The sequence below is a fragment of the Panthera tigris genome, chromosome B3, assembly GCF_018350195.1.
Source record: "Panthera tigris isolate Pti1 chromosome B3, P.tigris_Pti1_mat1.1, whole genome shotgun sequence".
NCBI lineage: Eukaryota > Metazoa > Chordata > Mammalia > Carnivora > Felidae > Panthera > Panthera tigris.
Genome location: NC_056665.1, coordinates 144,508,880 through 144,521,558, shown reverse-complemented (window position 1 = coordinate 144,521,558; position 12,679 = coordinate 144,508,880). Strand labels below are relative to the sequence as shown.

General features: G+C 62.1%; 2 protein-coding genes across 7 annotated transcripts in view; one reads left to right on the top strand and one right to left on the bottom strand.

The window, feature by feature from the left end:
- Positions 1-234: 234 nt before the first annotated feature.
- XRCC3 (X-ray repair cross complementing 3) lies at positions 235-12,648 on the top strand. 4 transcript variants are annotated; one of them, XM_042990693.1, is made up of 9 exons: positions 236-429; positions 838-1,034; positions 3,398-3,605; positions 5,281-5,418; positions 5,744-5,956; positions 7,728-7,882; positions 9,977-10,189; positions 10,352-10,398; positions 10,493-12,648. In XM_042990693.1, exons 3-9 carry the CDS (start codon positions 3,551-3,553, stop codon positions 10,722-10,724), a joined length of 1,053 nt encoding a protein of 350 aa, XP_042846627.1. In that variant the 5' UTR covers positions 236-429; positions 838-1,034; positions 3,398-3,550; the 3' UTR covers positions 10,725-12,648. The 4 variants fall into 4 exon arrangements, with proteins under 4 accessions (XP_042846625.1, XP_042846624.1, XP_042846626.1 ...); XM_042990691.1 differs by having other exon boundaries at positions 235-429; positions 919-1,034; positions 9,977-10,398; XM_042990690.1 differs by having other exon boundaries at positions 235-429; positions 9,977-10,398.
- KLC1 (kinesin light chain 1) overlaps positions 8,685-12,679 on the bottom strand; it is a 65,953-nt gene continuing 61,958 nt past the window's right edge. For all 3 annotated transcript variants that reach the window (XM_042990681.1, XM_042990684.1, XM_042990687.1), the window contains 2 exons: positions 9,423-9,495; positions 8,685-9,111 (listed from right to left, as the gene is read on the bottom strand). In XM_042990681.1, the coding sequence (XP_042846615.1) occupies positions 9,460-9,495 (36 nt within the window). In that variant the 3' untranslated portion in view covers positions 8,685-9,111; positions 9,423-9,459. The remainder of the gene's footprint in view (positions 9,112-9,422; positions 9,496-12,679) is intronic.

Sequence of the window (12,679 nt, the reverse complement as noted above, 5' to 3'; positions counted from 1 at the left end):
CGGCCACTCCGCGGCCCGACACCAATCGGCAGTGAGGGCCCGCCCAGGCACGCCCCGCCCCCCTCGGGAGGATGGAGACTTTGGATTGGCCAGTTAGTCTGCGTCGTATGCTGCTTCCTCTCTCATTGGCGAATCCAAGCAGGGGCGCCTGGCTCTCATTGGAAGAGGAGGTTGTAGGGGGCGGGGCAGTGCGAAGAGGCGAGCGGAGCGCGCGCGGGGTGAGAGTGGCTGGCCGTGGGGCGCGCGGCGCGGGGGCGCGGGTCGTCCGCACCGTCGAAGCCCGCGGGCGGGCGGAGGGGACAGCCGAAGCCGGGGTCCTGGCGGTGGGAAGGAAGGTGGGCTCGGAAGCCGGGGTGCGGGGGCCGCAGAGGCCCGCCCTCGGGGCTGTCACCCGTAGGGACCGGAGCAGGCCGCCGCGCTGGGTGAAAGGTGAGCGAGGGCTGCATGAAGTCGGGGTGTGCAGGGGTGGGGGAGGGCGGGGTCTTGGTGGGTCTGCGGGACCCCCAGGTGTGGAGGAGCCGCTGGGGGGAACGGGACAAGGTGGTTCAGGGGCTGGGAAGGGAAGGGGCTCTCAAAGGAGGAAGAGGGTCTCGAGAAGGGACGAGGGCCCAGGTGTCCAGGCCAGGCTGCTCTGGAGAAACCACCGTGGTGCCCAGGCACGGCCCCCAAGTCACCGGGAGGCGTTCCCTGCCCGGAGGGCTCATCACCCCCTCCGGGGAGGGGAAGCCAGAAAAGATGCCCGGTCTTGGAGCGAGAGCCGGCTGCTCCCCCCCGGGGAGGCACCCCGCAGGCAGGAGAGCGGGGAGACTGAGCAGCTCCTGTGGGATTTGTTAACAGGCGGGTCAAGAACTTGGAACAAACAGCCGGGACCTGCATCCCGCTTGCTGACTGTATGACCTTGGCTTGTCCGTTTCCTAGTCAGCCACAGCGAGGTGGGAACACTGCTGTTGCGAGGCTTGAGTTCGCGTTGTGCGAGGTGCCTGGAACAGTCCTGGGAACGGACTGTGTGTCTGATAACCGTCTGCACTCCTCTGGTGAGTCTGGGGCATCAGTGGGGCTGCCTGCATTCAGCTTTGAACTTGCGAGAGACACGGGCTTTGGTTCTGTTCTGTGGGAGATTTGGGCAGCCCTCCCCGTGGGGGCGCCGTGCCCTGCCCTCTTTTGTAAGTCCGCCAAAGCTACTGGAAACCTGAGTCTTGCTGCCCGGGGTGCAGGTGGGCCGGTGGGCCAGTCTGTCTGTAGCTGGAACTTTCCATCCCTGGGAGGGGCAGGGGTGGGGTGGGGTTGGCAGTCGGGGTCCTCAGGCCTCCGCCCAAGGGGCCCTGAAGCAGGAGAGTGTGATTCCCCCTGGCCCTCCTCAGGGCTTCCCTCTGGCGGGACCTGAGCTGCTTGAAAGTCGTATTCGATTCTACTGGTTCCCACAAACGTTGGGTTCTCTCCTACAGCTCTGACCCCCTCGCCCAGCGGCATGGCATGTTAACTGTCCCCTTAAACAGGAACTTAACGTTAATGCTCCGGGAAGCTGCTGCCTCTGTCCGGGCCCGCTGTGGGCGTGCTCCGTGCCCAGGCCTCTCCCTTGCCTGGAGGATGGCTGGCTCACGCCCCTGCCCCCAGGGAGGCGGGGGAACAGGGCGGCCACCTGGGCCTGTCTGTCCAGCTCCCGGTCAGCGTCTGCCTTACGCAGGTGCTCCACCAGTGGTCACTCTGCTTCCGGATGCCCCGTTCCCCCACCACATAGGTTCGAGGCGCTGTGGTCACCGGCCTTGATATCCTGCCCTGTGTCTGGTGGCTGGTCAGAATCTGAGTTTAGTATCCAGGCACGTCCCTCTCCTGGCCATTCATCTTCACAGTCCAGACCCCAGTCCAGCCTGTTGGCCGTGTGTGTCACATCAAGGCCTTCCCTCCCCAGGCACGCCCCAGGGTCTTTCCACAGTCTGGGGGTGGGGGGACACACACCGTCTCTGGAATTTGGAAACAACAGACTTGGTATCTTGTCCAGGCGTTCTCTTGTCCTGGAGGAGGTTTTGGGTGGTGCCTCCCTGGGTCACCTCTTCCCGCTCTTGTCCTCAGGGCTCCCAGAGGTGCTCTCCCCACCAAGCCAGGAAGGCACACCGCGTGTCCTTTGGCAACTTACTACTTGTCCTGGAGATGACCTTTTTCTTGCTTACCTGCTTTCTGTCTTCAGGAACCAAACGTCACACACATCACCAGCCCACTAGAACCTTCCATATACTCAGGGCACCTTCGGAGCTCGTCACCGTCCTCACCTCCTCTCTCTGTGTGTAGTTGGCACTGGGGCCCTGCATTCAGGCACCTCTGACGGTGACCCCGCTGTCCTCCAATTTGCAGTCCTGGTGGCCGTCGGGGGGCCGCAGGGGAGCCGGGGCTGTGTGTGTCCTCCCCCGCCTTGGCATGTTTCCTGTCAGCCCTGGCCTGGGAGCTCCTGCTCACGCCTGAGCGTCAGGCTCCTGTGCTGTCAGTTCTGGGTGTTTTGGATTTCTCCCTGCCACACCGGTTTCCCCGACCAGCCTGTGAACGTGACCGTGCAGGCGACCTGCTTCTCGAAGCGCCAAAATCAACCTGATGTTGTCCAAATCAGTAACACTCTAAGCGCTGCAAGGGGAGGCGACCTCCGACCTTCCCCTCGGCTGAGGCCTTGCTGGTGGACCCGGGCCCTGGGTTCAGCCCGAGTGGCTGCTGGCCTTGGTGTTCCCACACGCCCTGCTGCCTTCTCACCCTTGCTGATCTGGGAGGCCAACATGGAAACGTGGCCTGCTAGAGAGTTTCTGGGTGACCCTGGGCTGAGTAGGGCGACCAGCGAGGGTCGGGCTGGGCTCCAGTCCCCACGGCATTCAGCGCGCGGTCTGGGCCTCGGGAGGGCTGCTGGCCAGGAGAGGGGCGGGGGCCGGCCACACAGTCTCCGCTGTTCTCTGCTGAAACAGCTGGGTGGTTGTGGAGGTTCCCGCTTGAAAACGTCTCGCGGGATTCAAAAGTCACTCTTTCCATTCTTTCCAAATCCCCGCGGGGACACACTTCTGCCGCACGCAGAAGACGCTTCATTCGCGCGAGCCCAACGAGCATGGTCCCTGTCTGCGTCGTCCTCACCCCAGAGGTGGGCCAGGCAGGGTGCTCACCCGTGTACCAGGTCTCCAGGCCGGGACTCCGGGTTGGAGCACATGCTCATTTCTAACACTTCCTGCAGGGGACGGAACGGGGACTGCCTTGCGCCGCCCTGGCCTTTAGAGTGGGGGTGGCCGGGGGACATCCCTTCAGCCGCACCACTGTGCGGATCGAGTCTTGGTTTCTGAGGTGGCAGATGGTTCCTCTAAGCCGGGTGTCGCCTTAGACTTACTTCAGTGGTTTTCCTGGTGCGGTGAAGTCTCTCCTCCAACCTCAGGGCTGACGGTGAACCCGTCACAAAGGAGACTGCGTACCCAAGCCACTGTCACCCCGCGGTGCTCTGCTCCTGGGGGGTTTGCACTGACAACAAGCGCATCGGCATTCGTGTCCCTGGGAGATTATCCGTGGTCGCAGTCAACCTGTTGGAGAAATGGATTTGGATCGGTTGGACCTGAATCCCAGAATCACTGCTGCGGTCAAGAAAGGTATGTTTACCGGTGTTTGTGTCGAGTAGATACGTGAAGCGTGTGGGTGGACTTGTGTGTCGTGTCCGGGAGACACAGCGAGGTTGCCGAGTCCCCCTTCCCCAAGACAGCTACTCCTGATGAGTAGCCAGTGCTGGAGTGTGCTGCAGGGTCTTCAGGGGCGTGTGTGTGTGTGTGTGGACTTTTTTCAAGTTAAATTTTATTTTCATCAAAGTAATACACGTTTATTTTCTAAAACGTGAAACGGAACTACTTCCGCCACTCAGGAGTCTTTTGGCAATTTCTTTGTGTTTATATCTGGACTTCTAAAAACGTGCTTACGTCGCTGTGTTCGGTTTGTCAGTGTCTGCGATCACGCACGGGGCGCCTGTGACAGGGGTGAGGGCTGGCTTCCTGGTGCACCTACTTCCCCCTCCCCCACCACAGTTGGAGCACAGTTTGGGCCGTGAGGGCTGTGACTGGGGACATCATTACTGCTGCTGAACTGCGAGGTTTTGACGGTTTCCTTTATTACTTCCCCCCAAAGTTGGTAGTTGCCTCCTTTTTTCAAATTCTGTTTTCCGTGTACATCTCGTTGTCTTTTCCCACATTGTCCAGTATGTCAGCTACGGGTGCCTCTTTTTTAAGTGCCCAAATGGGTGAGCTGGACGGCTTCCCCGTTGTGTTTGTCTCCCGGTGCGTCCTTCCCCAGCTGCCCTGCACCAGCTGGCGTGCTGGGCCTCCCATCTCCCCCGTCTCCCGGGGCACGTGACAGGGAAGCTTGTTGATCACAAAGCGTGGAAGCCGGAGCACACGTGGGGGTGACTTGGTGATGTCTTACGTGGGGGCACAGTCTCTGGTCCTGTTTCTTCGTCCTTGGCTCTTGGTTCTTCCAGAGCCTTTCAGTCATTGTGTTGTGTTTTCCCTTTGGTCCAGTCTGTCCATCTGTTTTTTCACTGGAGCCTTCAGTGCACATGTATTTAAGGTAATTCCTGGTATGTTTGGGTCTAACTCTCTCTTATGCTGAGGTACCTATTCTGTTGCTTTTTGTGTTGTTTTCCCTTTTTTGCCATCTGGGTTGGTTGGATACATTTTTTAGCGCATTTTTTTTCCTACTAGCTCGCAAGTAATGTACTTATCCACCCCCAACAGTAATTTATGCCCTCTCCTCTCCAAATACCAGATCTTCTGGATGTGTTAACTCTGTGACCCGCCCCCCCCCCCACCTGGCTGTCGCCACTGGCATTGTAACCGCCACGCAGTCTTAGCTCGGTCCCCGCCTTCCCGGCTTTCCGCTGCAGTGACGTTTGTTTGGAGCCCGGCTTGGCTTTCCTAACTGCACGGTTCTCACCCTGCCCCGGGGTCACCCTCAAGCCTTGCCTTGGTGTCGGCCTGCCTGGCCACAGAAATGCCCTTCCTTGGGACATGTTTTCAGGATGTGGCCACAGCAGGTGGCTGATGTGCTCTGGGCACCTGGGAGAGGCCCGTCCCCCTCTCGGGCCCCTTCCTTCCCCACTGCTGTCCTCACACTCTGTCCAGGGGCTCCCGTGGCTTCAGGGAGTGGATGGATCTAGGCCCTGCCCGCTGGGTCCCCAGAACTGGAAGACAGTGCTCTGGAAAACACCGTCGTCCTTGCCATGCTGCCTTGCGTTACTGTAGTCTGAACTTGTCCTGTTCTGTCTTTGTGTAATTTCAGCCAAACTGAAGTCAATAAAGGAGGTTTTGCATTTTTCTGGACCAGACCTGCAGAGACTAACCGGCCTCTCCAGCCTCGACGTGCAACGCTTGCTGAGAACGGCCTCCCTGCACCTGCGGGGAAGCAGCGTCTTCACAGGTGGGCACTGGGGGCGGGTGGGGGGGGGTGGGGAGGGGCCTCTGCTCTGCCCATGCCTGGGGAGGGATTGACGCAGGGCCACGGTCACAGCATCAGGACAGGGACACAGCAGGTGTACAGGGGAAGGGCAGGGGGACGGAAGAGATGGGACCAGGCCAGGCAGTGCGGGAAGCGGGGGTGGGTTGGCAAGCAGAGCCAGAGCCCACGGGTGCCCAGAGAGCACAGCAGCTAGGAGAAGCTTCCACGCCCGCCTCCTCCCTGCCTTCTGGCTCCGAGGTCGCCTGGGCCCCCGGCACATGGTGACCGACGCCCCCTGCGCCCCCAGCTCTGCATCTGCACCGGCAGAAGAAGAGATTCCCCGCCCAGCACCAGCGCCTGAGCCTGGGCTGCCCCGTGCTGGACGGCCTTCTCCGCGGCGGCCTGCCCCTGGACGGTGTCACCGAGCTGGCCGGTCACAGCTCCGCCGGGAAGACCCAGCTGGCCCTGCAGCTCTGCCTGACCGTGCAGTTCCCTCCGCGGCACGGAGGCCTGGAGGCCGGTGAGTGGCTGTCCTCTCAGGCGGGCGGGGGCAGAGTTGGGGGAGGCGGGGGTCCCGGCCGTGCCCAGGTCGCGCTCATCGAGTCGGGGCCCGACGCCACCTCCAGGGCCATCTTCCCGGGTCCCCGTCTCTCTCCACATGTGCCGTGGATTCCACCCGAGGGAGAGGGCAGGTCCGAGGGCCGTGGGCCCTGCAGCGTGCCCTCCGTAGGAAGCGGCCCCTGCTCCCTCGAGGACCCAGGGACGGTCTCCGTCTGGGCACAGAGTCCCCCTTAGGCACTTTTGCGCGCTCTCCCGCCGCCAGCCTGCAAACCACGTGGTCCATGGAGCCGGACACCTCGGACAAACGTTTTCCTCTTTTTCCCTTTTGGGGACGGGGCAGACAGGACCACCGAGGACAGCGGGGGCGGCCGGCCCCTGACCCGGTTTTGCATCTGTCAAGTCTGCACAGGGCGTGCAGTGGAGGGATTTTTCCAGGCTGCCCGTGCGGGTCTCTGAGCGTTAAAAACTTCAATCGTTCTTACTAAATGTGGTGCCGGAGCGGACGGGTCGCACCTCGGTAGCTCCTCGGTAAACGTTGCACGGTTCCTCTCGAGCTCATCTGCTCGCCCGGCTTCCCGGACAGGCTGGGCCACGCGGTGGGCGGGGCACGCGGCCGGGGCCAGACCTCGCGGCCCGGTGACACACGCATGCCGCTGGGACCCATGTGGGGCGCTGGCAGCAGGGGCCTCGCTCGGGGACCTCTCCTGCTTCCCCTGTGTCCCGAGAGCCGAGGACTGGGGTCGGTGCCGCTCCCGTGAGCCCGGCCATGGGCGGGGGCCTCCGGGCCGCGCACGGGGGTTGCTTACCCGCGGCGGGCCTCTGTGTCACCCCTGTCCCTGCACCTCTGGGCGAGGGTGCAGGTGCCCGGCGCCGGGTGGACGGACTTGGCCTTGGAAGCCAGTCAGCGGACGTTTCCTGTGGCGAAATGTCTCTTTGGAGCCTTCGCCCCGGTTCGCGGTTGGGTCGCCTTCTGTGGCCGACTTGTAGGATCCTCGTGTGATCCGGACGCGAGCCTCTCCCCAGAGACACGGAATTCACCGTGTTTTCTGCAGGGGTCTCCTCGTTTTCTTGTGGATTATCCTGTGACCGAGTCCAGTTTCTCTCTCGGCCTTTTCTCACTTGTGCGGTCTGTGCCACATCGGAGACCCCCTCGCCCAACCCAGGGTCCCGAACACCCACCCGCGTGCTCTCCGGAGTTTGAAAGCGTCGGCTCTGGCGTTCGATGGGCGGATGGAGTCCGTGCCGGGGGTGAGGGAGGGCCCGGTCCCCGCGTCCCCGCACCATTCACGGGGAAGACTTCTTTCTCTCACCGGACTGTCCCGGGACCTTCGTTGAAAATCAGTTGCCACAGACGTTAGGGTTCGTTTGTGACGGTCCCCAGTTCTCTCCAGCGGACCTGGGGTACATTGTCTGGCGCAGGGGAGCCAGGGCGTCACCCCAGGGTGTTCAGGTCACAGCAGCCCAGGATCACAGGAGCAGCCTCGAAAGGAGAATCTGGGAATCTGGGAAGCGTGCTCCGGCAGAGCCTCTGAGGGGAATCCGAGGGCGTGTGCAGGCAGGGCATTTCCAGAAGCCCGCGGGCCCTGATGATCCCACTGGCTTCACTCGAGACAGGCTAGGGCAGACCCGCGGGGTGGCGTCCTGACAGCAAGGGGGCGGCAAGGGAGACCAGCCCCCGTGCGGGGAAGCCGCGGGGGGGGGCGGGCTGACCACCCCCCGTGCCGCCCCAGGGGCCGTGTACATCTGCACCGAAGACGTCTTCCCGGACCTGCGTCTGCAGCAGCTCATTGCGGGGCAGCGGCACCTGCGGCCGGACGTTCCGGGAGAGGTGATCGACAAGATGAAGTTCGGCCACCAGATCTTCGTCGAGCACGTGGCCGACGTGGTGAGCGTCCTCCCTCTCTGGCCCCGAGTTCTGTGGGGAAGGTGGTCAGGTGGGCCAGTGGACAGAGCGCACCCACGACCCCCACACCGGGCCACCACCAGCACCAGGCAGCCAGTGAGCCGCCACAGGATTCGTGACCTGAAATTCAGGCTGAACCGGTCACCCCGCCCACGGGGAGTCGCGGAGGGAGGCCCCACACGCCACCCACCGTCCCCGTCCCACGGGGTGTGCCCCTCAGTCCCCTCAGTAGCAGGGAGCACCTCCCTTGCCTCCTGGCCACCCGGCCACCCTGCGGTGACCATTCACTGCCCAGAGGACAGGCCGGCTGTCCCGGCCAGAGCAGTCTGTCGGGTTTGACTTCTACCCCTGACGGAGCAGAAAGTGCATCGGGGCACAGGAGGTCCCCACCTGGCTGCTCCGAGGGGGGGCGGGGGACACGTATCCGGAAGCATCAGCAGCATCCCTCCCTGCAGACGGGCAGCCGTGGGGCAGGAAGCCCCAGGGAGAGGGCTAGGAGCACAGTGGTCCTGGCAGGCAGGGGAAGCGGCCCTGTGACCTGGTCCGTGCTCAACTCAGATCATTATTTGAGGGAGGGACGAGCAATGAGTGGAAAGGGTTCAAAAGCTGAGAATAAACCATATAGCAGGACAAAAAAAAAAAAGTTAAGAAAGCCTCCGCATGGGGCTGGGGGGAGCCTCTCCTTGCAGCCCGGCTTCCCGAGTGCACCCCTGCACCCGCTGGGCAGGGTCCCCGGTTCCCGGGGGACCTTCCCCCACTTAAGAATTGCTATAAAAACTGCAAGTAAAGGGTAAGGCATATAAACTTTTAATTTTAAAAAAATTTACAATAGAACATATCACACACAGCTTCGGGAAGTAACACGGTAAGATTGGGCACACGGGCCCAGGCAGCCAATGCCTCTTCCTTGCACTTTCGGGACACGGGTGTCCCGGGAACCGCGGCCCAGGAGGGAGGCTGCGCCCACCCCGTCACCCTGGAGGGGCCGAGCGTGGCCGTGGCTTTGCAAGCGACGCGTCCTGGTGAGCGGTGTGGCTGTTAGTAGGACAGTGTGCTGGTGGCACGGGGACACAGAAGACGAGGTTAGTGCTGCAGGCTCTCAGCTCCAGGGCCCTCCAGCCTCGGTGACCGTCCCCTGGCTGTCACAGGGCAGGCTCTGGCTGCACACGAGCAGTGTTGTCCTGGGTCCTCCAGGGCCGGGTGTGGTTTCACTGCAAGAGAAGGCAGCAGTCAGGGCCAGCGCTTTGAGGCCCACGGTGGTTTCTGAGAGCCGTTCTGAAAACCGCGCTGGGGGCACCAGGCGTCTGCCTTCCTGCCCAGTGTCGGCCTGGAGCCGGGGGCCCTGCTGTGGGGACGGGGCCTGCCCTTTGTGCACAAGGCCTCAGGGCTGCGGTCCCGTTTCCACCTCCTGGGGGAGGGGGCCCGAGTCCTGGCTCCGCAGGGAGCGAGTGCAGCCACGACCTGCCCAGCCCCCAGGTGTCCCCAGAGCTGCCTGCGGTGATGGAAAGGGGACGGGACTCACGTTAATGCTGGCGTCCTCGAGGCCACTGCTGCTGCCATCATTTTCCACAAAAAGAGGCTCTACCGAAGACGCCCTAGAGGTGGAAGCACAGAACTGGGTTTCATTCAGGGCGAGGAACCAGACGCTTGGCTGCTCTCTGGCAGGACAGCCAGTGTGTGGTCACCTGGCACCAGGGCCTGAGGCCACCCGGCCCCACCCGGGAGCCTGGCCAGGGCCGCTCAGGGCACCGCACTCGGGCCCCAGAGGTAGGCAGGGGTGGCCTGCCCCTGTCCACCCCTCCCCCCTCCATGGGGTGGGGCTGGGCAGGGGACAGGGCTCACCGCCACCCCTAGACCCGCCTGACGAGAGTATGGTCCCAGCGACCAGGGCGGTCGGTTATGAGCCGGCTTTCTGCTATGGCAGCACCCCAGGGGTCAGCTCCTGGCACGGGGCCACCAAAGGATGAAGTCCTGGTCACTGTGATGGCCCACGGGGTGAGGAGTGAAATGGGAAGGCCGTGAGGGGTTCTTCAGTGCAGGGCACAGGCGCTGACCGCCACCTCCCTCGGCCTCTAGGACGCCCTGCTGGAGTGTGTGAGTAAGAAGGTGCCCGTGCTGCTGTCGCGGGGGATGGTCCGCCTAGTGGTCATCGACTCCGTGGCGGCCCCGTTCCGCTGTGAGTTTGACAGCCTGGCCTCAATGCCCAGGGCCAGGCGTCTGCAGGCCTTGGGGGCCACCCTGCGCCGGCTGAGCAGCACGTTCCGGAGCCCCGTGCTATGCATCAACCAGGTGGGCCCGACCCCGACACCCCCCCACCCCCACCCCCACCCCCGCCTCAGCTTGGATTTTAGGGAAGTTCAGGGGGGTGGGGGTGGAGGAGTGAGGCCACTCATGCTGGGGCGGGTGGCGGTGGGGTCCTTGCTGCAACTGACCCTGGTCTGGACCTCCCAGGTGACAGAGGCCATGGAGGAGCGGGGCGCAGCACCCGGGCCACAAGGGTGAGCCGGGCCCAGCCCACGGGCGGGACAGTGAGGGTGGCAGTGGGTCCCCCGAGGTTTTGTCGGTAACCGTTGGGCCTGTTTTCTGTCTCAGTCTCTGGGAGGAGCGGGTCTCTCCGGCCCTCGGAATGACCTGGTCCAATCAGCTCTTAATGCGGCTGATGGTCAGCCGGCGCCGCCCCGAGGAGGAAGCCGTCCTCCCCCCGCCCGGCCGCCCTGACCGCACCCTGCGGGTGATCTTCGCCCCTCACCTGCCCCCCTCATCCTGTTCCTACACCGTCAGCACGGAGGGGGTACGGGGGACTCCCGGGACCGAGGCCCGTTGATATGGCAGCTGCAGAACGGCAGGCCAGGTCCCAAGAAACCCCGAGTCTGGCGGAGCCCTCCACACTCTGCAGGCACAGGGGACTGACGTCTTGACCCAGGACACCCATCGCTGGGACAGGATCTGCTCCAAGGGTTGGCTACCCCTTCTCAACGGCGGGAAGGCAGTAAGCACGGATGACCCGCCTGACGTGGCCTCCCCCCGGGCAGGGCTGTCTGCCTTCACGCCCCACTGCCCCCCATGCTGCCTGGCACAGCGGGCCCTGGACCCTTTCGCTATGGCCTGTTCTCTGCCGGGCACTGTCCTAAGTAATTCATCCACATCGGAGTGTGTCTCCTTCGCGGCCCCTGGGGATGGGCAGTTACCGTCCTTGGTCTCAGGGAAACTGAGGCACAGAAGAGTGAAGTGACTTGGCCAACCTCCTGCAACTCCATGAGCCAGACGCTGATCCCCAGGCTGGTACCAGGAGGGCAGGGACATAACCTGACCCAGTACTAGGGTGGAGGCAGAGGTCCCCGTAACTGGGCAGACTCGCACTGTTTTGACATTTTCTAGAGCAGAAAAATTCACTTCTGATTTCCATCCCATTTTTAAGTAGTCTGGGACTCTCAGAAGGTTGAGAATGGCTCGTGTTAAGTAGGAAACCGTTCTTTTAGGGTTGGAATTTTATAAAAGAGCCTTTCCGCAAGTGCAGGGACTTTGCAAAAGGAAATAAACCATTTTACTATCGTAATTAAATACAAACAATTCCGGATGATTTTCTAGGCAAATCACACCAACAATGAGCAAACCACAGCCCCCAAGACCGAATGTGCTAACGAGCCCCTCCCCAGAAGCTGCAGGCCCACTGGAGCATGAAGGGTGCAGGGTGCCGGTGCACGGTGCCTGCCCACCACAGGCGAGGGACAGGGCTGCAGCAGGACTTTTGTCTCAGTGACAGACGGCCCTGGACCCCCTAAGGAGTTCCCTGCCCACACCGCCCAGCCCCAGGGCTTGTCAGGCAGTCCTCCCGGGCTGGTGGTCCCCATGGTTACGTCCACAACACCGTAGAAGCCACGTCAGTTCCCCCCATAATAATGGGACAAATGCAAAATGACACGTCTCCGTGACCGCCCCAGCCACCTGTATGACGCTTGGGAGCCCTGACGAGACGCCCGCAGCTGGCTGGAGCCTCTCCTTCGATCGGTGTTATCAAGTAGCACTTGGCAATTTTCAGAAGTCTGATGGTCATGCAGTGCACTGCTCAACAGCAAGTGCAAACATACCAGAGTATAGCCTCATGTATGCACCTGCTTCCCAAGAATATTCTATGAAGTTAGGACAATGAAAGAGCTGTCTATAAACTATTTTTAGCAATATTTATAGGTTACTGTAAACACTGAATTTCTCATTACGTGATATTCCTGGCGGCTTTCTGACCAAACATGACCGGAATCTCTTCGAATTCCGGGAAAGAACTACCTGACTCCCTCCAGTACTGTAAACACAGAGACCCTGCGGAGAGCCGAGGGCGGACGGCCCAGCCCTCCCACAACCTCCCCCTCAGACCCACAGAGCCAGCTCACGTCACTTCCTGCCTGTCCTCTGGCCAGGGACCTCTAACTCGACGGGAGGGATGTGGAACGGGTGCTGGCCTGAGGCCCCCTCGCCGGGAGAGGAAAACACTGAAGAGGAGGAGGGCCGGCCGCCCCACTGCTGCTCCTCCTCGAGAACATTAAAGCCCAGACGGCCAGACAAATGAGCAGAGGACAACCGGGCTCATTTGTTTTGATACCAGTTCAAAAATCAGAAATTACACCTCTCCAGGCAGCGTCCCCTCTGAAACATGATGGGTTTCTTACGACGCGGCGTAAGGAGGCTGCGTGGTTCCTCACAGCCCACAAAGGCAGGCTGGCCTTCAGAGAAGGGGGCTGGCGGGCTCACAGGCGGGGCCCCGTTTCCACCAAATGGGAGCTT

Bases quoted from the DNA above. Each gene is read 5' to 3' on its own strand.
- XRCC3 (XM_042990691.1), top strand. From the start codon at position 3,551: ATGGATTTGGATCGGTTGGACCTGAATCCCAGAATCACTGCTGCGGTC. The intron at 5,957-7,727 runs GTGAGTGGCTGT...GTGCCGCCCCAG, and splicing joins GCACGGAGGCCTGGAGGCCG to GGGCCGTGTACATCTGCACC. The intron at 7,883-9,976 runs GTGAGCGTCCTC...CTCGGCCTCTAG, and splicing joins TCGAGCACGTGGCCGACGTG to GACGCCCTGCTGGAGTGTGT.